Source organism: Malaclemys terrapin, chromosome 17 (assembly GCF_027887155.1).
Source record: "Malaclemys terrapin pileata isolate rMalTer1 chromosome 17, rMalTer1.hap1, whole genome shotgun sequence".
NCBI classification, from domain to species: Eukaryota; Metazoa; Chordata; order Testudines; family Emydidae; genus Malaclemys; species Malaclemys terrapin.
In genome coordinates, this window is record NC_071521.1 from 18,873,219 (window position 1) to 18,900,958 (window position 27,740).

General features: G+C 45.9%; 1 protein-coding gene across 1 annotated transcript in view; it reads right to left on the minus strand.

Moving 5' to 3' along the window:
- CACNA1B (calcium voltage-gated channel subunit alpha1 B) overlaps positions 1-27,740 on the minus strand; it is a 508,111-nt gene that overhangs the window by 175,484 nt on the left and 304,887 nt on the right. Inside the window, exons 11-13 of the mRNA XM_054007857.1 lie at positions 22,665-22,874; positions 9,606-9,718; positions 5,165-5,277 (exon numbers count right to left, since the gene is read on the minus strand). Coding sequence (XP_053863832.1) covers positions 5,165-5,277; positions 9,606-9,718; positions 22,665-22,874 — 436 coding nt within the window. The remainder of the gene's footprint in view (positions 1-5,164; positions 5,278-9,605; positions 9,719-22,664; positions 22,875-27,740) is intronic.

Below are 27,740 nucleotides of genomic sequence, written 5' to 3' on the forward strand. Positions count from 1 at the left end.
CTTCTCTTTGTTAAGCTAAGTAGATTGAGCTCTTTGAGTCTATCAATGTAAGGCAGGTTTTCTAAACCTTTAATCATTCTCATGGCTCTTCTTTGAACCCCATCCAATTTATCAACATCCTTCTTGGACTATGGATACCAGAACTGGACATACTATTCCAGCAGCAGTCACACCACTGCCAAACACAGAGCTAAAATAACCTCTCTACTCCTACTTGAGATTCCCCCATTAATGCCTTCCTGCCCGGCCCTTGAAGTCCCGGCTGGGGTGGCTAGCCCCCGGCCCCTCCCCTGCTGTCCCCCATCCCCTGCAGCCTCAGCTCGCTGTGCTGCTAGTGCTCTGGGCGGCGGGGCTGCGAGCTCCTGCCAGGCAGCACAGCGGTGTGGTTGGCTCCAGCCGGGCGGCGCAGCTGCCAGACATGCTGCTCTGAGCGTCACAGTAAGGGGGCGGGAGGGTTGGATAAGGAGCAAGGGTCCTGGGGGGCAGTCAGGGGACAGGGAGCACAGGGCAGTTGGATGGGGCGGAGGTTCTGGGGGGGTGGGCGGTCAGGGGACAGGAAGCAGGGGACGGTTGGATAGGCATGGGAATCCCAGGGTCCTGTCAGGGGACGGGGGTGTGGATAGGGGTCGAGGCAGTCGGGACAGGGAGCAGAGGGTGTTGGATAGGGGGTGAGGTCCCGGGGAGGGGGGGGCGGTTAGGGGCAGAAGGTCCTGGGGGGGACGGTTAGGGGCGGGGGATCCTGGAAGGGGAGATCAGGGGACAAGGAGCCGGGGGGTTGGATGGGTTGGGAGTTCTGAGGGGGGCAGTCAGGGGGCGGGAAGTGGCGGGGGGGCAGATGGGGGCAGGGGCCAGCCAGTTTGGGGAGGCACAGCCTTCCCTACCCAGACCTCCATACAGTTTTGGAACCCTGATGTGGCCCTCAGGCCAAAAAGTTTGCCCACCCCTGGCTTAGACCCTAAAAAGAGGCTAAATTGCTCTGATGGAGAGACAGGGGTTTTCATGACCACAGTCCAGGACAGAAAGTTCTTCAAGGGAATTTTCCCTGCCTCATGCTGCTGCCTGCCTCAGGCTGGTATTTCCCAGTTAACATGACTGGGCAGCAAACACACAGGTCAGGTGGCTGGATTATCCAGAGTCGCTGGGCATAACCGGGTCATTTCAGCACCCATCTAGGACTGATGACAGGCCCCAGGGCTGTAACAAGGAGTTACATTTCTACAGTTGCCAGTTCCCATTAGGTCTTGACAAGGAGGAAATTATGTTGAGCTATTTTCTCCTTGTCTTCCTCTCTCTGAATTTCTGTGCCTCTTGGGCTGCATTCCCACTCACGGTAGTGACGTGCCATCCTGCTGTGACCTTTTCAGCCTGCTGCAATTTAACTTTCTAACCATCGTGTCGCTCTGCTTTTTACAATCTTCCCGGCTTGCGCGGACGGAAGAAAAAGCCTCCAAATCAAAAGGTGTAATACCCCCAATTATTCAGAGCAGGATGCTGTGCCCCTGCCTTCCGCTGAACAGATTAGAGGCAAAAATCCCAGGGCAGGATGCTTCAGGGAAAGATTGCAGTGAAAGCCAGGCAAAAAGGGAAGAATTAGCCCAGGGTGAGGCTGTAATGAGAACCAGACAGCAGCAATGTAGCATTTGGAGCTCTTGCTTTGCTAACTTTCTCAACTAGCTCATGGTCAGCTGTGCGGTGCTGGTTTGATTGAGCACTTTCCTGGAGCTTGCTGCCCCTTCAGAACATTTCTTTTCTGCTGAGAACCTACAATTTTTCCAGCTCCCCCCACTTCCCAGAAAGTGGCAACATTTGGATTTCCTCAGACACTTACAGGTGAAAGTTGGAGCCGCAGAACGATCAACATGTAAAAAGCCAGATAACTCTCAGGGTGTGTCTACACAGCAAAGAAAGGTGTGTTCCTAATTTGGGTTAGCTAACAGGTTAAAATAGCAGCAAAGAGATGGCAACCCAGTATGGCCTGTCATTCCATATTCTTTATGAAAATATGCCTATGATATGAATATGACATAACGGATATACTCTATGCAAGATGGCTCATGTGAGATATCATTGGAAAGGTTATGATTTACTGAATGCCATTATCCTTTTTGTGTGTATGTATCATTTCTGTATCTATGTATCTGTATTTCAACTATGCTACTTTGCAAAAAGAACAGGAGTACTTGTGGCACCTTAGAGACTAACACATTTATTAGAGCATAAGCTTTCCTTATGCATCCGAAGAAGTGGGCTGTAGTCCACGAAAGCTTATGCTCTAATAAATGTGTTGGTCTCTAAGGTGCCACAAGTACTCCTGTTCTTTTTGCGGATACAGACTAACACGGCTGCTACTCTGAAACCTATGCTACTTTGGGTGACACCCACTGCCAACACTTCAGGTACAACAATGGAAAAGCCAGACAGAGCGGATGGCCCATCAGCAAGGACAATGGACTGCAAAAGATTAGTTTTTCCCCGTGAACCTGTGGGTCAGCCTGTGAAGAATGGCTACCAGGGCCATACAGGGTCAGGTGGTCTTGTCACCTGATGCTAAAACATTACCTGGGACTTCTTGTAACTTTCCACTGTAAGGGAACCGGGGTCAAACTAGGAAATAAAGGATTCCCGCCTTATGCAAATCCTATTTAAAGGTGGGGAGTGAGGTAATCCAGGTCGTGAGTTCTCCCCTGCTACCCCACCCAAGATGACTGCTGGAAACAACTATGGGTATGTCTACACTTGCAGAGTTTTTGCATTGTAAGTTTCATCGGTGATAGGGAACCGTTGAAAGAAAAGTGCTGGTTTGTGTACTCACTTCATTCCGCAGGCATCAGAGAGTGTTTACACTAGCAGCACTTCCATTGCGATGAGTGCAGTGCTGTAGGGCAGCTGTCCCACAGTGCAGCTCTCTGGATAGGTCTTGGGGGGGTGTGTGCGAAAGGCATTCTGGGTCTCTGCTCAGTGCCCCGTGCTGCACTGCTTCATGTCCCAGCAGCCCCATTACTTTCTTGTTTCTTTCATGGCATTTTTTTTAAACCCCCTGCCACATCTACAAGTGACGGGAAAGTGAGTTTCAAACTTCCCGGGGCTAACAGGGAAGGGGCGGACATCTGTTTACCTGGCGTCAGAGCAGCGGAGATGCTGGCCAGAGTGGTCACTTTTGGAGCTGTGGGATATCCTCCAGAGGCCAAAAGGTGTTTACACTGGTAGAACATGTCTTTGCTTTCACAACAGCGTGAAAAAAACAGCAGTAAGAGCTGTATGCCTCTCGTGAAGGTGGTTTTCTCTTTGCGATGAAACTTCTGAGTTTTACCGCAAAAAGTCATTAACAAGTGTAGACGCTCCCATGGTTTTAGCATAAAAAAGGGACATTTTGCATTTTAAATGGCAAGTGTAGACATAGTCTAAGACTGAACAGGGGGAAAGAACTGGGCCCAGGCTGGAAGGACGTCTGGCCAGTGAAGAAGATTATTAGAGCCACATTTAGGGTGAGAACTCACACGTAACCAGTTTCTTTAGTGTATTAAGCTTAGTTTGCGTGCTGTTTTATTTGCTTAGTAATCAGCCTTGTTCTGTCTGCTACCTCCTTAACTACTTAAAATACACCTGTTATAGTTAATACATTTATTTCTGGGTTATAATGTAACCCAGTTTATGCAATTTCTAACTGGGGGCATAGAATTTCAAAACTTCTATGCACAGCCCTCTTCCACATTGAGGGAAGAGGCGAATTTCAGAATCTCTCTTTGGGGCTGCGCTCCAAGGGAGGTGGACATCTAAGTGCTGGAGCAAGTCCCTTAAACTGAGTCTTCCCAGAGCTGATCTGCAGCTGGGTGTGGCCCTGCCTATGTGTGTTGGAGGAGGTTTTAAGAGCCTGGCACGGCAAGACAGGGTAAAGGGGGCCCAGGCTGGCAGAACAGGTAGAGTCAGTGGAATTGCAGCACATCAGGTGACTTCCCAAGGGGTCAACCCATCTCACTCAACTTTTAACTTGGGTTAGCAGCTCGACTTCAACTCTGTATGTCTACACTGTAGCCAGGAGGGAGCTTGGTTGGGTAGACAGACTTGTGGTAGAGAGGGGCTCATGATCGTGCGCTAAGAATAGCTGTGTGGATGTTGCAGCACCAGGGAGGGGCTCAGGCGAGTCACCTGAGCTTGCCCCGGGGGGTAGACGGGGCTTGAGCTCAGGTGGCTTGTCTGAGCCTCTGCCGTTGCCGCAACGTCCACACCGCTACTTTTAGCATACTAGCGCAAGCCCCGCCACCACACGTCTGTCTACCTGAGCTGGAAGGGTCATTCCCAGCTGCAGTGTAGACACACCCTTGGGGGCCTGGCCTTGAACTAGAACTGGTAATCCAAGTTAAAAGCGGAGTGCTGTGTCTTTGTCACTATTTTAACCAAAGTTTGCTAACGAGCATTAGCTAAGCTGAGTTAATAACATACCTTTTATTGCAAGACAGTCTGTTTGCTCTGCATCCCCAATCCTGCAGAGATGTGGTAGGTGAGGCTAACTGACCAGAGCTGAGTGGCACCAACGCTCACCTGGCTGCTACACTCCTCTTGTTAATACAAAGAGATAATCAAAGAGCGGAAGGAAGGGAGGGGCAAACTTCTTTGTGGGGGGGGGGGGAAACAAAACCGGCACGAATGCCCATAACATTTTTCAGTTAGCTCAACATTACAACTTTCACATCCTGCAGCAATCGATTACGAATTGCACAACTGCCGTTTGTTAATTCCAGCGCATATTAATCCGACAGGTCAGAAGAACAAGTGAAAAGGTTCGTCCACCAAACTCTACTGGATCACAAAAGTGCCAGATTCACAACTCTGGAAACTGAAGACCTCAATACACTCCTAGATTAGGTACAGTACAGGCAGCACAAGTTTCCTCCTGCTGTTGTGCTGGCAAATCTTAGTCTTGTCCTCTGCCGGGGAGTAGTTTCATCTTCATGACTTATTCAGCTGTAGCAACAATCACCCGCTTTGGCTGACATGGGTGTTGGTAGCACTCACAGCCGATAATCGCAGTGTAAGGGGGATGGACAGCAGCAGAAGTTACTGCTGGGGCCCGAATTCTACATGGCTTTATAACAGGAGTGTGCAAGGCAAGCAGGCAATGTCAAGCTAAATAGCCAAAGGGAGCGAAAAAGGAACCTGGACTTACTTGGTTACTTTGAAAATCCTCAGCAGTCGAAGAGCTCTCAATACACTGATGCCAAATGAGGTACCTGGCTTCACTGCTGCCCAAATCACTTCAAAAATGCTCCCCACTATCACCTGCAAGAACAAGCCATTTTAAAAGGGAAAATGGTTGCATAACCGGCTGGGGCTTTGGGTCCTCCCACAAGGGCTAGGGACCAAAGAGGAGACAGCTCCTGCACTGTGATTGGATTCTAATAGGGGCTGCCAGTAGAATTTGCATAATCAAGGAAACAGCAAGAAAGCCCAAACTCTCAGACATAACGGTGCTAATTTTGTAAATGTGCGATCCAGCCGGAGAAAGGGGCGGCATGTCATCGCACTGCCCCTGGAGCAGGACGGTAACTCAAAGGCACAGTCTGCAGTTTGCTTCTCCCTTGCTGTGGTAGCAGAATCACCGTACATGAGCCCTTCTGCTGGTGCAAATTGCTTCCCCCTTTGCACCAGTTGTGTGTGTTGGCTGGTGTATTGTGACTCTTGTGAGGTCACAGCCAAGGCTCCGCCTACTCCCCACCAGTGCCCACTTGCACAAGACTGGGGATAGCTGTCAGGCAGAAGCTGTGCCCATCCCCAAACTGTGCATATGGGCAGCCCCCCACAGGGATGTGAAGTGTCTCCTTACACCCCCTTACTCCCATGAGTAGGGGCACAGCTGGGCTCACGAGTGTGCACCGTATAGGAGCTAAATATTATCATGATGTAAAATCGACTGGAAGCATCTTTCTGATCAGAACCTTTAAAATGCTGGTTAATTAAGATACTTGCAGTTAAAGACAGATCCTTAAAATCCACTAGAGTTCGCATCCAACCATTCAGCAGCCCCCGGCCTTGAGATATTTACAGAATTGTCTCTGGACATATTTTGTTAAAATGTTGGCAGCTATGCAATAGTACAAACCCTAAGATTCAAAGGGACTTTCAATGAAATGTAGTGCAAATAGGGAGAAATTATAGTAATGAAAAATGCATTATAGTAAAGGGGAATTATATAAACGCTAGGTTACTGTTTAGGTAATAAGGTAAGACAAGCATTTCTTAGCCTTCATATCTAGCTTCAGGCAAGACCAAAGGTTGAGACACTTTAGCGATGGAGAAGCACAATAATTGCCTTGAAATGCACGAGGGGCTTATTTCTACCATGGAATGCAATTTTCACAGAAAATCAAGGTGAATAGACAGACCTGTGCCAGTTACCACACCAGAGTGATGATATGAGATTGTCGACACCCTGGAAACACCATTTGTGTACAGCATTCCAGCTTCTTTTGAGCAGAGCCCAACTCTCCTCTCCTCCACTGTGTATCCTTTCTAGGGATCCATCATGCATCAGTGAAACCTTCCCCCAGACCCTCTGAGTTTTAAATTGATAATTAATTTTCTTGCCATATTAAAATGACCTCTTGGGAGTAACTTCACACAAGACTCCACCAGACGACCCCTCCCCGGGGCCAATGTCTCTGTTTTGTTGTTTCGCTCTTTGCTTTTGAACTGTTTCATCTCAATGGTTTGTCAAACTAAACTGACTACAGCACTGTGTACTGTTCCAAAGGGGGTGAAGAAATGGAATTAATTTGGGGAGTGGGAAGGTGGGTGCGGGAGAAGAAACATAGATAGTGGTGGGTTCCCAATGGACTCTCTAAAATGGAAAGAATAAGAAAAGTGCTCAAAACCCTCTCCCTCCTGGGAATCCCAGTCTGTGAAACTTATTACCAGTGCTTCATTCAGCATGGCATGAACAAAAGCCCAGTGGATTTCTTCTGTGTTTAATATAAAATTCTTAAATAATTCATCCCACAAGATTGGGTATAAGTTTTTGTTCCCTGTGGGTGGAGCATTCTGATTAACAATGCCTTTTATGAAATAAATGACAGGAAATTAGCAGGCAGTGAGGGTGAAGCTTGCCATATTGTGGCCCATGCAGTACCTTTGTGGGGGATAGAGAACATCAATCCAGCATCTTTCACTAGAACTTGACAAAAAATGAGGCAGTGATAAATTTAGGTTAATTAAAAGTCAAATTAAAGTATTACAAAACGGGCTTATTTTCTTGACACACCTCACACAGACTGGAATTTTCAAAGGCGTCTCAGGTTGTTAAATGCCTAACTCCCGTTGACTTTCAATAGGAGCTGGGTGCCAACTCCAGGGCCGGATTTAGAGGTAGGTGACCCAGGTGACCACCTGGGGTGCCAGGCTTGGGGGGCGCCAGGCTCAGAATACTGTTTTGGTTGTTAGCGACAAAAGGGAAAATAGAATGTTTGAAGTAAAATGTTTCGGGTAATCCGTATGTGGATTCGTTTTTAGTAACCTCCTAGAATGTTCTGGGATCTTTGTGGAACCTTCCAGACTGCTTATATATGGCATGACTAAATACAGATTTACAGATCCTAGTAAGCAAATTTTATCGTCTTATATGCATCAGAGTCATGAAATGGGCAACAAATGCAATAAAAAGAATAAGGTATTCAAAAGTTTAACAAATGGAGGGGGTGCTGAACAAGCTCCTCACCTGGGGCACCAGTTGGTCTAGGGCCGGCCCTGGCCAACTCCCTTAGAAGTGTTTGAAAATCCTAACCAAATTTTCAGTCTAGCCTTAGCAGAACCTTCGTTTTTGCAGGCATAAAATTACGCCCACAACAGCTTGTTGGTTTTAGTTCAGGTGACGTTCACTGAAGTCCCTGATTACATCACAAAATCAGGCGTGTAGCCATCGAGGTGACTTAAACTGTGGGTGCAAGTAGTTGCAGATGCAATGCCACACACACAATTATTTGCATGACAGTTTGCTCCCACAGAACTGGGGGATGGTGTCCGCACAGCTAGCCCTAAATGTTACGTCTTAGCATGAAAATTGCCAAGTTTAGGCATATTTGATATGTTGTGTCAGGGGTTTGTTGTTGATGTTGTTGGTTTCTTTTCACAGTGTCAGTGAAAGGTAAGGGATTGCCAGCCCTGCAAAGTACACCTGATGCTTCCCACATGTAACAGGGTGGTTTACCCCGTTAAGCAGCAGGGACTCTAGGGCCCGTCAGCCCCAGCTGGGAAGAGGTCAGGTGATCCAATGAAGAGCTGAGAAAGCTCCGTTGGGGTTGAGGGGGGCTGCAGGAGGAAGGCTGGCTCCTATGATTGGCCCTGAGAGAGGGGGCGGGGGCGGTGGCGGTGTTGGTCTGGGGAATAGTTTTGTTTTGTGTGACTTCGCGAGGTTTTTAAAATCTTAATTAATAAACCGTTTCCTGAAAGAGTGGCATGATGTTAGTCCTTCCTGGGCTGGGAGCCCGGCCAGCTGCCCGACACACACCACACCTTTCCTGACCTTGTTCTGCTCCAAACAGCCCCCCTCTAGAGAGAAGGGGTTAGTCCAGGCGCTAGGCCTAATCGGTCCTTGGCTTCCCTGCTGAGATGGCCAACAAAGGGGCCGATTAGAGTCAGCTGTGAGAGTGGAATTTGTGATGTGGGCACCTGCCAAAGGGGAAATGGAGTGAGTCTCAATATTTATTTCCCAGTCGAGGAACGGTGCAGAAACAGCGAGTTCAGTCCCAGAAGGGGAAGGGAATCACTCGCAGCATCTTGTCAGTTAAGCGTCCAAGGTGTCAGACGTAAAGTCCACCTCAGACTGGCTGGAGGACACACGAGATGCCCCAGCTGTTCTTTTCCCTCCCTAATCTTTATGGTGGTGGCTGCATCTTGCATGCCAGCGACACGAAATATTGCAGCCCAGATACTCTCTTAGGATCCAGGTACACAATTCCCATTAAAGACAACAGAAGGTGTGTAAGCCTATGTGTAGGCAGACTGTAGCCCATTGCGTTAGACGCCCATATCCACAGACACCTATAGAAGTGTCCTGTCTTTCCAGAGGGCCTGAGCACAAATGTTTACATCAATGACATATGCTCAGCATCTCCCCCAAAACATGCCACTTTTATTATATACGCCTCATTATGGACACAGAACTTTGAAACTCACTGCCCATGTATCGTGAGGGGAAGTCACCCACAGGATGGTGGGGAATCCGAGCAAAGGGAAACATGATTTAAAACACAAACACACCCCTAACTTGAAAATGGCATCTCCTGGTATTAGAGCACTTAGTGAGACTGCTGATGAGAACTGGCTCCATTTGGGCTTTTAGCAGAAAACAATTCCCACAGACATACAGTTCTGGTTGGCTACTGGGTTTCTTAGGAGGCAATTCCTAGAGGAAGTGTATTCAGACTGGCATGTTTCCTCATTGTATCTCACTGTTCACTTGATTTATACAGGGAAGTGAGAGAGGAGTTGCTAATCTCTGTAAAATGTGCCCATGGGACATCATTGCCTTTGCACTCAGTGATAAACATATAACATCACTCAACAAAGGAGGGGCTTCCGCACCACATTGGTTTGTGTAGCTGATGTCAACTTACCCCAAAGTCGAAGCAGTTGAACGAGGAGTGGAAGTAATTTCTTGGCCCCAGTCCGTACATCTTCAAGGACATCTCAGTAAGGAACAGACCCAGGAAAACAAACTCTGCAAAATCTAGAAGCCAGCAAAGAGGCTGAATCAGTTAATGAGGTCCTGCTAGACTGAGATAATGCAGTGCAACAGCTTCACAGCATGGACTGCCTCCTGCTGGGCGAAAACTCCTCTGCAATGGGAAGGTAACTGCTTTAGTGCCCTTTCACACAATTATTTCCGCATACACGTATGGGAGGCACATCGTACAAGAAGCACAAAGGAAGCAGTTTCAGCTCTGCTGTGGGAAGTTAGGTACGTGAGCTTTGAGAAATCCTGTCCACCTCTAGGAAAAGCATTTTGAGAAAAGAGGTTTGTGAGGGGCTGTTTATAAAGGCCTCCCTGAACTCCACCCATAATATTTTGCATACGTACAATTACACAGACCTGTCAATCACTCTTTCAAATGGGTGGTAGAGTCACAGATTCCAAATGGACCATTGTGATCATCTAGTCTGACCTCCTGTATAACACAGGCTATAAAGCATGATATGTGCTGGAACTAGGGGTGCTGCCACACTCCTTGGCTTGAAGTGGTTTCCATTCTATACAAGGTTTACAGTTTGGTTCAATGGCTCTCAGCACCCCCACTATACAAATTGTTCCACCACCTCTGTAAAACTTCTCCCCAAATAATTCCTAGAGCAGATCTTTTAGAAAGACATCAAATCTTCATTTTAAAATGGTCATGGATAGAGAATCCACCACGCCCCTTGATAAATTCTTCCAATGGTTGCATCTAACAGTCTCATGTGCAGTTTACCCAGTTTGCTCAAATATGCAAAAAGATGAACAGGAGTACTTGTGGCACCTTAGAGACTAACAAATTTGTTAGTCTCTAAGGTGCCACAAGTACTCCTGTTCTTCTTTTTGCGGATACAGACTAACACGGCTGCTACTCTGAAACATGCAAAAAGATGTGATCCTAAGTATTGCTAGCACAAACCTGTGATCCTAAGTATTGCTAGCACAAACAAGGAGTCCCTTTAAGTCCCTTTAGATAATTGGTTAAATTAGATATGCTATAGCTGAAAAATCACCTTTTTCAAGGTGTGATTATGGTCTTAAAAATGACAATGAGTAAAATTTTTACAAGCATCTATGTCCTATTTTCAAAAGTGCCTATGTCACTTATGTGCCTAAGTTCCATTGACTTTCAATGGCACTTTGATAACTAAGTGATTTAGGTCACAAACACACTTAAGTCACTTAGAAATCCAAGTCCTATTGAAAGTCAACGGCACATAGGTGCCTAAATGATAGAAGCGTTTTTGAAAATGAGATTTAGGTGCTTTTGCAAATTTTACCATCTGTAAAAATGATACCACCTAATTCAAGAGACCTGCACCCTGTGTGCATTCAGTATCCAAGGTGCTGACTTTACTGCTGACTCAAAGCAGATTCCTTTTGTTATCCCTGCAGAACCTACATAGCTCGGAGACAGCACGTTGGGTACCATTCTGCCTCATGCATCACCAACAAAACAGCCAGGTACATTTTTGATTGGAAAGTTTTTAATCGACTATCATGACATAAGGGGCAGAAAAAATCCAGCTGGATTTTTCAAATCCCAGATTGAATTTGCAGGAGTCGCAGTTATAGAAAAAACTACCGTTTGCTTCGTAAACCGAGCAGCTTGGATCTGGAGGTCACTGAGGAGGAGTAACCAGGGAACCTTTTTTTTAAAAGCAACATCAAAACCAAAACCCTACCAAAACAGAACACTCCACTGCACACACAGTTCTCCTCCTGGGGAAAGGATGAGAGAAGAACAAACCACAGGACAGATATTAATCTCGATGCTGACTGCACAGCTGGAAGGTGTTTGTATGCAACGGCGGTAAAAACATTATAAAAACTGATATAGAATATGGAACTCACATGTCATATTTACAGAGTCACTCTTTTGTCTACAGCTGCCCTTTAAGCTTTGTGAGTCGAACTCTCCTTAGCCCGTTAACAGAATTCCAGTTCCCTTCTCAGCAGAGCTCGGCCCTACCAAAGGATGTGGCCTTCAGGACATAAGTGGAATGAGTTTAGTGGAATCCTTCTATTTCCTCATGGATATTTGTTCCACCACATGCTATGAAACAGGCAGATGTCTCTACTTATGAGGGGGCAAGATATGAAGCAGCAAGGGTAGCTGCTGGTCAGGCCAGGTCAGGGAATTTGCATCCACATGCCTGTTCTATCTAGGCAAAGCTCTTGGTTTCTTGTTTTCAAGAGCACCAAAATTTACCCCAAAAGTTTTAAAAATAGCTATGGATCCAGGAAGTCACACTGGAGAAAAGTCCCGGCTCAGTGTGAGATTCCTTCTATGTAGGTATTCTAATATCTAGCTCTTATATCGCGGTTTTCCTCAGCAGATCTCAAAGCACTTTACAAAGGAGGTCAGTATCATTATCCCCATTTTAGAGGTAGAGTGACTTGCCCAAGGTCACCCAGCAGGCCAGTGGCAGAGCCCGGAATGGAACCAAGGTCTCCTGAGTCTCAGTCCAGTCCAATGCCCTTCCCACTAGATAAACCTACCACGGGCTCAGAACTATCTAGCACTCTAGATATTCATATATAGAAAAACACAACACAGATTGGCTGGATGGATAGACAGACAGACAGATCGATCTGGGCTTTTTTAAGGTACATGGCAAGAAATGGGAGTAACAGATGTAAAAGTCAGAGGGGGGGGGGAGGGATAGCTCAATGGTTTGAGCATTGGCCTGCTAAACCCAGGGTTGTGAGTTCAATCCTTGAGGGGGCCACTTAGGGATCTGGGGCAAAATCAGTACTTGGTCCTGCTAGTGAAGGCAGGGGGCTGGACTTGATGACCTTTCAAGGTCCCTTCCAGTTCTAGGAGATAGGATATCTCCATTAATTTATAATTTATTTATAATTTATAGAAACAGCTAAGAAGTTTGAATGCCTGCTCCAGATCTCCTCTTTGCACCCCTGAGAGAAGAAACCAAATGTCGTTTCAGAGCTAGTGATCCTTGCGTCCAGAACTAGACTCAGTGGCACCTGGTTCCAGAGATCATAGCTGGCAGTGTCAGCAGTGTCTCAACGGTGGCCAGCTGCCACGGGCCCTGGCACCAAGAGGCCATATGCAGGCAATAAAGGAAGGGCGGAAGCAAGGAGGCAGAGAAAAACGAAAGCACTTAACTCTTTGAGTACGAGAGCAACTCAGAATGAATCAGCTTCTCTGGCTGACGGATCCAAAATAGGATTTCTTCTGACATGGTCCTGCCCATATAATTGAAAATGCAATTTCATTGTTTGGACCGCCTGGTATTCAGGCCCTAAATTTAATTTAATCTCCCTTAAACAGAAGCATTCTGTAATTCAATTTAAAGGGAAAATAGTTTGATACAAATAGTCTAATTTAATTTAAAATGTATGCTGCTGGCAAAGGCCACACTGGTATCATTTTGCCCCATATGTCTGAATTAGGTAGTTAGTGGCTCTTTTTTGTCAATCACCAACAAATTAATTCCATTTCCGCACTGTCTGGAAGTCTGATGTCATTAGGTGCAGGAGTTGGGGATGCTACTATCAGGTTTATTTGCTCTTCCCCGTGTGGAAACCTCTAACCAGGAAAAGAGCCCCAAGTCCAAACCTCGCTCTCTTCTTGAAGAGACGGGCTTGAAATAATCAGCAGACATAAATAAACATGTGTGTTTCAGAAACCCTTTTTCTTTCGATTGCAAATGTTGCATATTTATATCCAGAGGGAGCTGGGCCTCTACTTCAAAGGCAAATACGATACCATCAAGAAACTAATTGCATAATGCATTTGGTTAAGCACACTGTAGTGCACAAAAGAAAACAGACGAGATGAGTTCTTAGACCGTGATGGCCCAAATATCTTGATCGAGTTCCCTAGTTCCCAAAAAATAATAGTAGTAGTAATAATGTTTTTGTTCAGCCTTTTAAAAAAAATTTCATTCGTAAAGCGTATTGAGGGAAGGTGTGAGGAATGTCAGTCTCCATTGGTGGGAGCCAAAGAACAACATGGACAGCAGCAACGTGAGACTTCCCTGCACGCTGCCCAGCCAAACTTACCTAGAGAAGTGAAAGGACAGTTCAGTCTCTATGGTCCATTAGTTCCTCGGTCTTCTTTCATAGACGTATAGATTTTAAGGCTGGGATGCTAGTGAAGGCAGGGGACTGGCCTCAATGACCTTTCGGGGTCCCTTCCAGTTCTATGAGATAGGTATATCTCGATATATTTTGGGGGGTTTAGTCCTGCTTTGAGCAGGGGGTTGGACTAGATGACCTCCTGAGGTCCCTTCCAACCTGGATATTCTATGATTCTATGGATAACTGAGATCATCTTTTCTGATCTCCTACAAAACACAGGCCATAGAATCTCACAGAACTTCTGCGTCAAGCCCATGATTTCTGGTTGAGCTGTAGTATCTCTTTTTAGAAAGGCATCCAGTCTTCATTTAATGACTGCAAGTGATGGAAACTCTACCACATGCCTAAACAAGTTGTTCCAATGGTTAATTAGCCTCACTGAAAACATGTGCCTTGTTTTTACTCTGACTTTATCTAACAGCAGCTTCAAGCCACTAGCTCTTATGATGCCTTTTTGTGCTAAATTAAAGAGTTGTCAGCGATCAGAAATCTCTTCCTCTTGAAAGTGGCAATTAACGCAAACAGTGATGGTGGGTGATTGTATGAAGCAAACCTGTCCACTGGGAACTGCAACCTATTTCATCTAGGCCACTAAACAAAGGTCTGCACTTTGAAGAAAAGAACTTGCATAGCAGACCCATAATATTTATAGAATTGTGTGACACTGACCAGCTTTCTCTGCAGAGGAGAAAAATTGGAAAATGTTCCACAAACATCCAAAAAGTTCCAGTGCCTACTCCAGATCTCTTCATAACATAAGAACATCAGAACGGCCATACTGGGTCAGACCAATGGTCCAGCTAGCCCAGTATCTTGTCTTCCAACAGTGGCCAATGCCAGATGCTTCAAAAGGAATGAATAGAATAGTGCAATCATTAAGTGATCCATCCCCTGCCATCGGGTCCCAGGATCTGGCAGTCAGAGGCTTAGGGACACCCACAGCATGGGGTTGCATTGCTGACCATCTAGGCTAGGCTCTCATTCTTTTTTGAACCAAGTTATACTTTTGGCCTTCACAACATTCCCTGGCAATGAGTTCCACAGTTTGACTGTGCGTTGTGTGAAGAAATACTTCCTTTTGTTTGTTTTAAACCTGCTGCCTATTAATTTCATTGGGAGACCCCTGATTCTTGTGTTATGTGAAGGAGTAAATAACACTTCCTTATTCACTTTCTCCACACCAGTCATGATTTTATAGATTTTATCGAACTCTATCATATAGACCTCTATCACATTTCCCCGATCGAGATGCTAAACGAGCACTCAAGGACGATAAGGCCATTGCGGAGAAACTAAATGAATTCTTTGCATCGGTCTTCACGGCTGTGGATGTGAGGTAGATTCCCAAACCTGAGTCATTCTTTTTAGCTGACAAATCTGAGGAACTGTCCTAGATTGTGGTGTCATTAGAGGAGGTTTTGGAACAAATTGATAAACTAAACAGTAATAAGTCATCAGGACCAGATGGTATTCACCCAAGAGTTCTGAAGGAACTCAAATGTGAAATTGCAGAACTACTAACTGCGGTCTGTAACCTATCATTTAAATCAGTTTCTATACCAAATGACTGGAGGATAGCCAATATGACACCGATTTTTAAAAAGGGGTCCAGAGGAGATCCTGGCAACCACAGGCCTGTAAGCCTGATTTCAGTACCAGGCAAACTGGTTGAAACTATAGTAAAGAACAAAATTTTCAGACACAACATAATTTCAACAACATAATTTGTTGGGGAAGTGTCAACATGGTTTTTGTAAAGGGAAATCATGCCTCACCAATCTACTAGAATTCTTTGAAGGGGTCAACAAGGATGTGTACAAGGGTGATCCAGTGGATATAGTGTACTTAGATTTTCAGAAAGCCTTTGACAAGGTCCCTCACCAAAGGCTCTTAAACAAAGTAAGCTGTCATGGGATAACAGGAAAGGTCCTCTCATGGATTGGTAACTGGTTAAAAGATAGGAAACAAAGGGTAGGAATAAATTATCAGTTTTCAGAATGGAGAGAGGTAAATAGTGGTGTCTCCCAGGGGTCTGTACTGGGCCCAGTCCTATTCAACATATTCATAAATGATCTGAAAAAAGCGGTAAACAGTGAGGTGGCAAAATTTGCAGATGGTACAAAACTACTCACGATAGTTAAGTCCAACGCAGAGTGCAAAGAGTTACAAAAGGATCTCTCAAAACTGGGTGACTGGGCAACAAAATGGCCGATGAAATTCAATGTTGATAAATGCAAAGTAATGCACGTTGGAAAACATAATCCCAACTGTACATATAAAATGATGGGGTCTAAATTAGTTGTTACCACTCAAGAAAGAGATCTTGGAGTCATCGTGGATGGTTCTCTGAAAACATTGGCTCAATGTGCAACAGTCAAAAAAACAACAAGAATGTTAGGAACCATTAGGAAAGGGACAGATAATAAGATAGAAAATATCATATTGCCTCTCTATAAATCCATGGTACGCTCACATCTTGAATACTGCATGCACATGTGGTCGCCCCATCTCAAAAAAGATATATTAGAATTGGAAAAGATTCAGAAAAAGGGCAACAAAAATGATTAGGGGTATGGAACGGCTTCTGTACAAGGAGAGATTAATAAGACTGGGACTTTTCAGCTTGGAAAAAAGATGACTAAGGGGGGATATGATTGAAGTCTATAAAATCATGACTCGTGTGGAGAACGTAAATAAGGAAGTGTTATTTACTCCTTCTTTAAGAAGAACAAGAACTAGGGGTCACCAAATGAAATTAATAGGCAGCAGGTTTAAAACAAAAGGAAGTATTTTTTCACACAATGCAGAGTCAACCTGTGGAACTCCTTGCCAGAGGATGTTATGAAGGCCAAGACTATAACAGGGTTCAAAAAAAGAACTAGATAAATTGATGGAGGATAGGTCCACCAATGGCTATTAGCCAGGATGGGCAGGGATGGTGTTCCTAGCCTCTTTGTTTGCCGAAAACTGGAAATGAGCGATAGGGGATGGATCACTTGATGATTCTGTTCTGTTCATGTCCTCTGGGGCACCTGGCATAATGGGCTAGATGGACCTTTGGTCTGACCCAGTATGGCCATTCTTATGTTCTTAGTTATCTTTTTTCCACGCTACATAGTCCTAGTCTTTTTAATCTCTCCTCATATGGAAGCTGCCCCACTCCCTTAATCATTTTTGTTGCTCTTCTCTGTACCTTTTCCCTTTCTAACATATCTTTTTTGAGATGAGGTGATGAAAACTGCACACAGTCTTCAAGGTGCAGTCATACCATGGATTTATATAGTGGCATTATGATATTTGCTATTTTATTATCTATCCCTTTCCAAGTGGTTCCTAACATTTTGTTAGCTTTTTTGACTGCTACTGCACATTGAGTGCATGTTTTCAGAGATATGGCCACAATGACTCCAAGATCTAATTCTTAAGTGGCAACAGCTAATTTAGACCCCATCATTTTGTATGAATAGTTAAGATTACGTTTTCCAATATGCACTATTTTGCATTTATGAACATTGACTTTCATGTGCCATTTTGTTGCTCAGTCACCCAGTTGCATGCCGGAGGGAATGGTTGTTTCTCCAGTGGACCATTGATTCCGGGGGCATATGGATATCTGCTGCTATTCACTGAGGACCTGGGTCCAAAGAATTCACAGAACACTGATGCTACTAAACAAAAGTGAAACTAAACAAATATTCCAATTAATTTCTTAAAGCTCCTACAGCTCCTGTTTCAAAGCAGTGGAGACAATAGGAAATATCAAGCAGAGAAAGTTAATCAGAGCATTTCAATAACACGAAAGTTAAAAGAACAGGGGTGGGGGAAAATCAATGCAGACCCAAAGGCTCTCACCATCTATTCATTAAGTAAAATATATTTGTAATGTAATTAAATGCTTCCCAGAGGGACAGCTATACTTGAATTAGAAGGTGCCTGGTTGAGTTTCAAGGTGCTGCAGACCCTCCCAGGCTTGACTTCACTCCTCGGACTCCTGCCCATTGCAGTTCACAAGACTCCTTTCAAGTTCAATTACAAGTGCCCTCCAGGAAACAATATAATTAGAGGTGGTTACATTTCTCGCATTCTACATCAGGCCTTCCAAGTCTCACTCCTTTACAGAGAGGCTCACTCGTGGATTAATCTTAAGGATGGTTTTTAAAACCTCTCACTATTGTGGCGAAGGATTTTGCTGTGTGTTTCAATGAGATATTTCAAATCACCTGTTTTTGTGGAATCTCATTCAGTGTCACTGACACTCTTCGATATAACCCTGTTACGTCCAGGGTTCATTCACCATTAGATGTAGGGATAATTAGAGTGCCTATGGTTCAGTGCAGAGACAGGCCTAAATAAAAACACCCGATCTGATCACCCCTAACATTTGGAAAAGTTTCTATCTGCATTTCTGAAGCTTTGAACTGTCTTAAAGGAAGAGCAGGGTTCGTTAATCATTTTGGAGCTCTTTGGTCTGAAAATGACGGGCTGGAAATACTGCACACAGCATGGTGGCACTCCTGCTACTGGTCTCAGCCAAAGACAGGAGGTGCAAAAGCAAATTAAAATTATGAACAAGGAGTTAACCAGGCTTATTTGAACTTTAGAAAATGTTGGATCTGAGCTCAGCTGGAATTTCATCTCAAGATTCAGGTTCATCTAACCACTGTACCCTTCCTTAATTGAAATATCGTCTTCTCCAGCCTATGAAATGAGGCTAGAATTACAAGCTATGACACTTGCTTTTAGAATTCCTATGGCTGAGGTTCATTCTCCATGTCCAAGGCTCCTTTTCTCTGATTGTCACCAATCATAGAATCAATCATAGAATATCAGGGTTGGAAGGGACCTCAGGAGGTCATCTAGTCCAACTCCCTGCTCAAAGCAGGACCAATTCCCATCTACCAGTCTACACAGCTTATAATATTCTAACTAGAGCGAGGCTAGAGACTCAAAGCTCACGCATAGATCTGAACAGCCACCAAGTCTGTGGGTGTTCAGATCTACAGTTTTGGCTTGGGACCCACCTCTAATTTCTACAGTCCCATGCCAAGAATGTGTCAGGCTGCTGTTTCTAAGAGCATGTAGCCCATTTCCACCGGTGTTTCCTTAGCACCACCCAGGGATGTATTTGTGGGCATGAGAAACTATACAAAGATCTCTGGCCTGCAAATGGTAGAACGAAGGTGTCATAGGAAATGATCGTGCAAACCACAGAAAACTATATAGGACAGAAAGAAGAAACAGCATCTCTGGTTGGAAAGTTACTGAATATTTAGAGTCAAGGAACAGATGTGACTGAGAAAAGAATTTCTCTGCTGTTCCTATTGAAAATCAATCAATCACAGGGGTCAACTGTGATTCCCAGTTGGGTAGCATCCTGAATGCACAGATTAGAGCACCCGGTCAAGATTTTCAAAAGCATCTTGTGGTTTTGGGTGTTTCCATTTCTGGGTGCTCAATTTCAGACTTCGCAAAGGAGCCTGGTTTTCAGAGAGCAGGTGTTGGGGAATTTCTGAAAATCAGGCCGCTTAAAGGTGTCTCAAGTTGGGAACCCAGAACTAAGTGATCCAAAATCATTAATCAATTGGTCTCTGTCTTATAATAGGAGGTCATTTCTGGTAGACTCCTCCTCTCGACAGTTACTGCTGTCGTGGCAAAGTGCGCATTTCAGTGGGGTGGGAGTGTGCCCCATATTGCCCCCATTGAGATAAGTTGGACCCTTAACTTCTCACCTTTATCCTAGATTTTTTTTCTCCCCACGAGGAAATGCATCTTTAATTCCAGTTAACATGAACATTCCTTCAATGTGAGCTTGGATATCAAAATGAAATGGATTTCAGCTCACATTCCTATTTAAACATTCCCTCAGAAATGTTACTGCATTTCTACAGTTCCAGAAAGCAAACCTGGAAATCTTCTGGTTAGAATGAAAGACTTAAAAACATTTTTCTAGCCATTTACTCCCAATTGGAGAAGAAATCCTAAACCTGACATTTCTAATTGCTTTGCTACTCTAATCTATTATTTCTGCTGTTTAATTCAGAAAAAGAATGGGCAGGACTGATTGCCTGTGTCGTCTGTTTCTATTTTCCCTCTAAATCCTGAGAGAGCAGAAGAGTTGAAAGGACTTTTTTCTCCTTTTCACCCAACCCTCATTATAGCTTTCAGTTACCTGGTATTATTAAATATTTTAGTAAATATTAGCAGGAGCTCTTTGAAGACACAGTAACCCGTAGCTTCACCCTTTTAGCCTGTGGGAAAGGAAAGACTTCAAAAGTTAATCTTTTTTTTTTATTATTTTAAGATAGGAAGACTTAGTTCCTAAGTTATTCTGTTTTACACATCTTATTTCATTTATTTTTTTCTGGTTTGGAAAAATGTGCCCATGAGCCACAAATCGATAATCCATATATTGGCACAAGGACTCGATCATTCAAGATGCTGAGCATTCTGGCCCAATCCGGCAAAGCACTTAAGCACATGCTTAACTTTAAGCAGCCCCATTATACTCAATGGGTGAAGTCCAGGCCCCATTGAAGTCAAACGGAATTTTGTCATTGGCTTTAACGGGCCCAGGATTTCACCCAATGGGACTACTCATGCTTAAAATCAAGCAACTGCTTAACTGATCTGTTAGTCCGGGCCAGTGTACTTATTACCTTGCCGGACTGAGCCCCAGAAGCATGAAGCAGATCAAACTGTACCGAGAGTCCACCTCCAGCTTCTCTGATCTCCATACTAATACAAGAAACTGCAGCACACTAAGGGCCAGGTTTCCAAAGGTGCAGCCTGCACAACCGGGGGCCAAATTTTCAAAAGTGCTCCGCATTCATCAGTTCCCATTTTGATGCATATAGCGAGATTAGCACCCAACATGCTGGGCTTGTCTAAATTAGTTAGTGCTGTTAGTGCACAGCAAGCCGGGATACAGATTTACAGCACGTCCGCATACTGCACACTAACTGTCCGCGTGAACCCTGCAGTGCACTAAGGAACTTTTAGTGTTCACCAATAGGTTCTACATGGATAGTAAGTGAGTGCTTGCTGTGCGATGTTTGTCTGCACGTGCACGCTGAGCTCTTCTGAAAATGTCCCCCTAAGAGCTGAAGATCTGGGGCCTGATCCCAATGTGAGTTTTGCAGGGGACGTCAGTTGGAGCAGGATTGGGGACAAGGGCTCCAAAGACATAGGGAAATCTTGGAAAGTGCATCATGCAATTTGACCAGTCTGACATTCGGCGTCATTTTCACAATGTCCCTCTGCAGAGAGGGACTCTAGGATGGGGACAGAACAGTACGTGGGTGAACTCCATTACAGGATATGGAAATGCTGTTTAACTCTCTAAATTGTTGGAGTCTAAGATCCCATTACCACCATCACATTCATGTTATCCATGAGCTCTGCTGTCACAGAACTAAACTTCGAGGATCTGACTACAGTTTCCCTCACAAACATTTTACACCGGTATATCTTCACTGACCATATCTTTAAACCATTATGAGGCCAAAATCAGGGCCCTACAACTGACCTTCTGCTCAGCAGTTGCTTTGACTCTGTGCTAGGTTTTAAAACACATCATCTTCTATTCAATGTCTAGCCATCTGACTTGAATTCTTTGTCAGATACATACAGACAATGCAACTCTGTTATTCCACCCCATAATAAACTCAACCCTCCCCAACCTCTCAGGGAGAAATTGATGGTGCCCGGAATTCATTGTCACTGTATGCTTAAATTCTCAGTTTATCCAAACTGCAATTTCTCGGGAGGTTTTGGGTCAAATCTTGCAACCTTTAGATGAGCAGGGCCGGTCCTACTTTTGTAAAAAAAAAAAAAGGGGGGGGGACATTGTGAAAGCAAGAAGGCGATCAGCTGAGGAAGAGTTTAACTGTATAAATGATCTAATTGCAGAAAGCAGGATTCATTGGCTATTCATTACAAAATAAAACAACATTACACACTTTAAAAAAGCAATAACACTCCAAGGGCCTTTATACAGTGTCTGGATGCCCATACTAATGGGTGACCAAAGGCATCGGCCTGAAACACATCTAACATGTGGAGGCATATGATATCATCACCGCTCTGTCCTGTGTTATTGCTTATATGTGTACTGGACATATTTTCACAGTGTGATTCGCTGGAGGGTACTATTACATTTCTCCTCATTGGCCACACCTGGCTTATTAAGGCAAGTGCTCTCATGGAAAGCCACTTTCTGTACAAGTGCATGTTCAGAGAGGGTTTGCTATTCATTGGCACAATTGGACTGAATTAGTGTAAAATGTTTTGGTGCAGGGAATAATGTTTCTATTAAGTGGAACTGTCCATTGCACAAGTTGATATCAAGTGGGCTTCAGGGTCTATATTATCTTCATATGTTTTACTATAAAAAAATGGCCTAGTGTATTGAACTTAGGGAAAATGTGAGAACAAGCTATACATCTCCTGGGTGGGGGTTGAATTGTGAGGTTCTCTGGACAGCCGCAGGTGAAGACAGCTCGAGAAACTTATAAAGCTGCTGGGAGGGACCCAAGTAAATGTTTTTTCCCAATCCACAAGCCCCCCAAAAAATCCTCCTGCGATGTTCACTAAGTTTGTGGCTGACCATTACAAGTCAAAGATGTGTCTTGGGCTGTTTTTTTATAGCACATTGTCCATTTTCTCTGGTGTTTCTTGGAGCCACTTAGTAATTTATTTGTGAAACTCCTGGATGGGGCATAAGAAGTTACAAAAAGCCCTCAAGGCTGCAGGTGTTAATGGCAACGTGGGGCTAGTGCTCAGAGCACTCAGGAGCGGGAGGACCGGAGGGAACATGGCTCTGATCCCGGACACTTACACAAAGCAGTGGTGAGCCCCTCCGGCTGGTCATAATGCACCATGGCGACGCACAGAGTGTTCAGGGTGACGACACACAGGACAATCCAATAGAAGCTTTGTGCTTTCACCATGCGCCGGATGAAGAACCGGAACATCTTCTCCTTCCTCCGGAAATACGAGGAGCTCTCATTCTTTCCGCTCTTTAGACTGGCCCGGGCAAATGGAGACCCTGGGCATTGGAGGACACAAGGGATTATCATCAGACTAAAATCAGGAAGATAATGGGGGAGGGGGAAACTTGAAATCATAACCACAAAGGGCCCAGATCCTCACAAGTATGTAGATGCCTAACAGAAATGACTGAGAGTTAGGTGCCCAAATATCTTTGAGGATCCGAACCCAAGAACCTCCAGCCTCTCTGGAAATGCAGCTAAGCACAAACGTGGCCATATTTACAATGAGCTGCAAGAGACACCGATTTGCCCAGACCATCCCAATGGATTAACACTGGGATTTGAAAAGAGCCTAATGGTGTCAGATGCTCAGCTCCCATTGCCTTTTCAAGTGAATTAGGCACCCAGCCCCTCAGGGCCGGCTTTAGGAAGTGCAGGGCCTGATTCGAATACCCGGTGGCGGTCTGGGTCTTCAGCGGCACTTCGGGGGCGGGTCCTTCACTCGCTCCGGGTTTTCCGTGGCACTGAAGGACCCACCCCCGAAAGGCAGCGGAAGACCCGGAGCGAGTGAAGGACCCGCCGCCGCCGTGCCACTGAAGACCCCGGACCGCCGCCAGGTGAGTAAAAAAATTTAAAAAGTGCCTAAGTTAGGTGCTCTTCTTTAGGGCACGGGGCCCTCTTAGGCGTGGGGCCCAATTCGGGGAAATTGGGGGAATTGGCCTAAAGCCGGCCCTGCAGCCCCTGTAAATAACTTCAAAAATCCTAGCTCATCTCTTAAATCCTGAGCTCTGACTGGCCAGGTTAAAGCTATGGGCAGCACGGCACTTACTCGGTTATCTGTGACACGAGTCGAACCCCCTCACCCCCGCCAGCTAGCCCGAGTGTCGCGGAGCTGGCTGCAGGCACCCTGTGGCTCCACAATGCGAGTCACAGCATGGTGTGCATCTCCCTGTGCAATCCAGCGCTGGCGGTCTGGAATGCTGGGACCGAGAAGGTACATGATCGCTTCCCTGCCCCCCATCACTGCACTGGCCTGGGCGCAGGCAAGTAATGCTGAGCCCTCTTTATCTCTCCTTCAGAAAGGAGAAAGATACAACCTCAGCTAGTGCCTTCTGCGCTCCCAGCAGCCCAGGCGCTGGCTAGCTGGATGGGGCAGAGCCTCAGACCCACCCCTGAGCCTGGCAGCCGGAATCCCCTTGAAGCTGGGAAGTGCTAGCCAGTGTCTCCTCCCAATACCCTGCGTGGCACAGATCCTGCCCCAGGGCTTGTGCTGCGGGAAAAGGCTCCCTACATCCCACTCTCACCTCCTCCGCCCGCACAGCACAGGGCAGGATCTGACCTCAGTGCTCTAGAGCATTTGGTCTGCCTCTCATGGCTGCATTTCACATCTTGTCTGAAATCCTGATTAAGATTAAGAGGGATAGCTCAGTGGTTTGAGCATTGGCCTGCTAAACCCAGGGTTGTGAGTTCAATCCTTGAGGGGGCCACTTGGGGATCTGGGGCAAAATCAGTACTTGGTCCTGCTAGTAAAGGCAGGGGGCTGGACTTGATGACCTTTCAAGGTCCCTTCCAGTTCTAGGAGATGGGATATCTCCATTAATCAAAAGAGTCAGATGTTTAAAAGATAGATACTTGAAAGAAGAATGGCGTTCTAGATTAAAGTGTCCACCCTACAGAGATGGGCACTCTAGAAATGTCTGGTGTGCTATTCGTTTTATAACACTTCCTTCCGTGCTGAAGAATTTCTCACGGTTTCTATTGCCCTTCAAGGCAACAGAATTAACCCGAGGCCAAGAAGGAAGCTGTGTCCGAGTTCTGATGTTATTCTGTAAATACAGACCTCTCAGGAACCTCTGGCAAACCTCTGCTGGCAAGGCTGCCCAGGAGATCTGCACACGGCTATTCCCACTCCGCTTACATCCCGACCGCTCTTCATATGGACACCGCTCTGACATAACTAAATTCTGCATTCAGTTCAACTGGTCTGAAGCTGGAGTAACTTCTCTGAAGTGAACCCAGCCCAGTGTAAATCAGAGTGGTATTTGGGCCAATAAGAGAATACAGATTTGCCATGTGCCTCTGAGCAGAATTTTGCCCTTTCCTTGGAAAACCACACCCGACATTAGGCAGTCAGAGTGCTGAAATGGCTGGATATTCCAGTGCTAATGTCTCCATTCCAGCACCTAATGTTCCTATCATAAGGCAGCCAGGATCTACCATTATGGTTTTATCAGCACAGAAAGAACCCAAAGAGAAGGGAGCAAATGAAAGTGTGGATTAAACTATTCTTTCCGAAAGCACACCGTGACTGATGTTTATTGTTCTACCGCTTTCTAATGTAACTATAAGGTACCTGGAGGCACTTTTAATTGAATTACAAAGCAACTTGTGCAGGTAACAGCTGGCAAGAGGCTCATCAGTGCAACTATTGCAGTGGTCAGCACATTTACATCACCCTTTGTAATTAGATTGTTAGTTCTTCTAGGGCCTTTGAGTCACATCAGAGAGAGATGTTACTGTAGCATAAGGAAAATATTAGAAAAAACCCACATTAAATCCGCACTTTGTCCATAAACCCCAGTATGTTTCGATTATTTATGATATGCAGAGTTTCATGCATTTCAGGAGGATAAAATATCTCTTCCGCAGCCTGCAGCACTTTTAGTTTTCTCCGCTGTATTTGTTTCTTCTTCTCCACCGCGTGCCCTGCTTTACTAAACACACACTCCCCAACCGGGGGAACCAGTCATACAGAAAAGGGGGCAGTGCAGATATTTTCCTGACCATACACTCAATAGATGGGTCTCTGTTCAGCATCATGACAGATTTCAGAGTAGCAGCCGTGTTAGTCTGTATCCGCAAAAAGAACAGGAGTACTTGTGGCACCTTAGAGACTAACAAATTTATTAGAGCATAAGCTTTCGTGGACTACAGCCCACGAAGCCACAAGTACTCCTGTTCTTAGTTCAGCATCAGATTATCCATGAGTGCAAGTGCTGCTGCTGTGTGAGGCGCTAGATGCAGAGAATTGCTCATGTGGCACAAGTTCCTGGAGCCCAAGAGGACTTGGAAATGGATTAAAAGCTCCCTATATGTCCTCGTGGCAATAAGCACATGCTGTAGCAATGTGGACCTCCTGACACCCACACAGCAACTCCACCTCACCCCCGGCCCCCCCACACACAATGATGCTCTGATTTCTCCAGCAGCAAAACTTTCTTACTAGTTTCAGCAGGTTGAACAGTTCAACTGCTTTGTGGCTAATCTGGGTGGATTCCTGGGGATGTGATGGTGGGTTACAGAGTCACACCAATGCGCTGTACAGCACTCGCCTGGAATGATCCGCTGCTCAGTTAAGAAAACCCAAACCTTTGAATCCTGTCTACACAGCAAGTAACCGCACAGCGAGCCATGGTGTGATTCTACAGGACACCAGCTTGTTGTGCAGTAGCATCCCATGTGGACAACGCGACAGCAGAGTGAAAGCAGGGCCGGCTCTAGGATTTTTGCCGCCCCAAGCAAAAAAAAAATTTGGCCTCCCCCCCTTTTTTTCGTGCCCCGCCCCAAATCCCCGGCCCCGCCTTCTCCCCCAGGGGTGCCGCATTTCCCCCCCATTGCTTCCTGTGGGGCCCCCCCCCCGCCCTAGCGCACTTCCGCTCCGTCTGCTCCCCCGGGCACGCCGCCGCTCAGCTTCTCCCCCCTCCCTCTCAGGTGGAGCAGAGGTGAGCTGGGTGGGGGGACGCAGGAAGTAACGGGGGTGTAGAGGAACTGCTCCCTGCTCCAGCTCACCTCCGTTCCACCACCGCCGCCTCCCCCGAGCGCTCCGCCACTCGGCTTCTCCTCCCTCACAGCCTTGCTGTGCGAAACAGCTGTTTTGCGTCCAGCAAGCCTGGCAGGGAGGGTGGAGAAGCGGAGCGGCGGTGGCGCGCTCAGGGGAGCAGACGGAGCGGAGGCGAGCTGGGGCAGCAGGGGCACTTTTTCTCCATGCCACAGAGTCAGTGCCTATGATGGCCGGCGCCAGAATGCCGCCCCTAGAATGTGCCGCCCCAAGCACCTGCTTGTTTTGCTGGTGCCTGGAGCCGGCCCTGAGTGAAAGTCCCAGAGTGCAGCTTGGCTCATTGTACTTTCAATTAGTTGTATGCCAAGCCGCACTTCAGGACTTTCACTGCGCTATAGCAGCGACCACATGGGACGTTACTGTGGGGCAAGCTAGGGTGCTCTAGATTCACACCCTGGTTTGCCACACAGCCACTTGCCGTGTTGACAAGCCCTCAGCCCGTTAAGTGCCAAATTTTCAAAGAGTGGAAGTGAGTGCGCACGGTGCATTCGCATTTGTACGTGCACATGGACAGGTACCACTTATGCTTCCATTTTCAATGGGCATCATGAAAAGCTCATGATCTGCTGCTCCTCAGTGTCTGTGGGAGCTTGGTAATGCATTAGAAGCTGGCTGAGAGCAGCTGTTGCTTTAGCAGCAAACTAAAATCAAGACACACTCAGCAAAGTTTCTTCCTAGGGGATTCATTCAGGACAGTTAGAGGGGAGAGGGCAAAATGATTTACCAGAAAATAATACCTCACCAGAAAATCATCAGGACATGTTCGCAGCTTGGGGCTATAGTCCAGCCTGGCCACCACTGGAAGTGGAAATTTACCATCTCAAAGGTCTTCCCCTCTGCTGGTGCTCAAGCAGCAGAGAGCTGCCTGAGCTTACAGACCTCCAGCCCTGTCTCATCACTCCACCCTGTCCACCTGTGTGAGGTCTAAGCAGAGAATTCATTCCCGCTTTCTGGAAAGCAAGTACGGTTTCTGGACCCTATCACATTCCTGCTTTACGTATTGGAAGATGCTGTGGTCACGGAAAGGATCTGGGGCAGGTATATAATGGTGCACCCTGCACCTGATTTATGCATGTGAGCATGG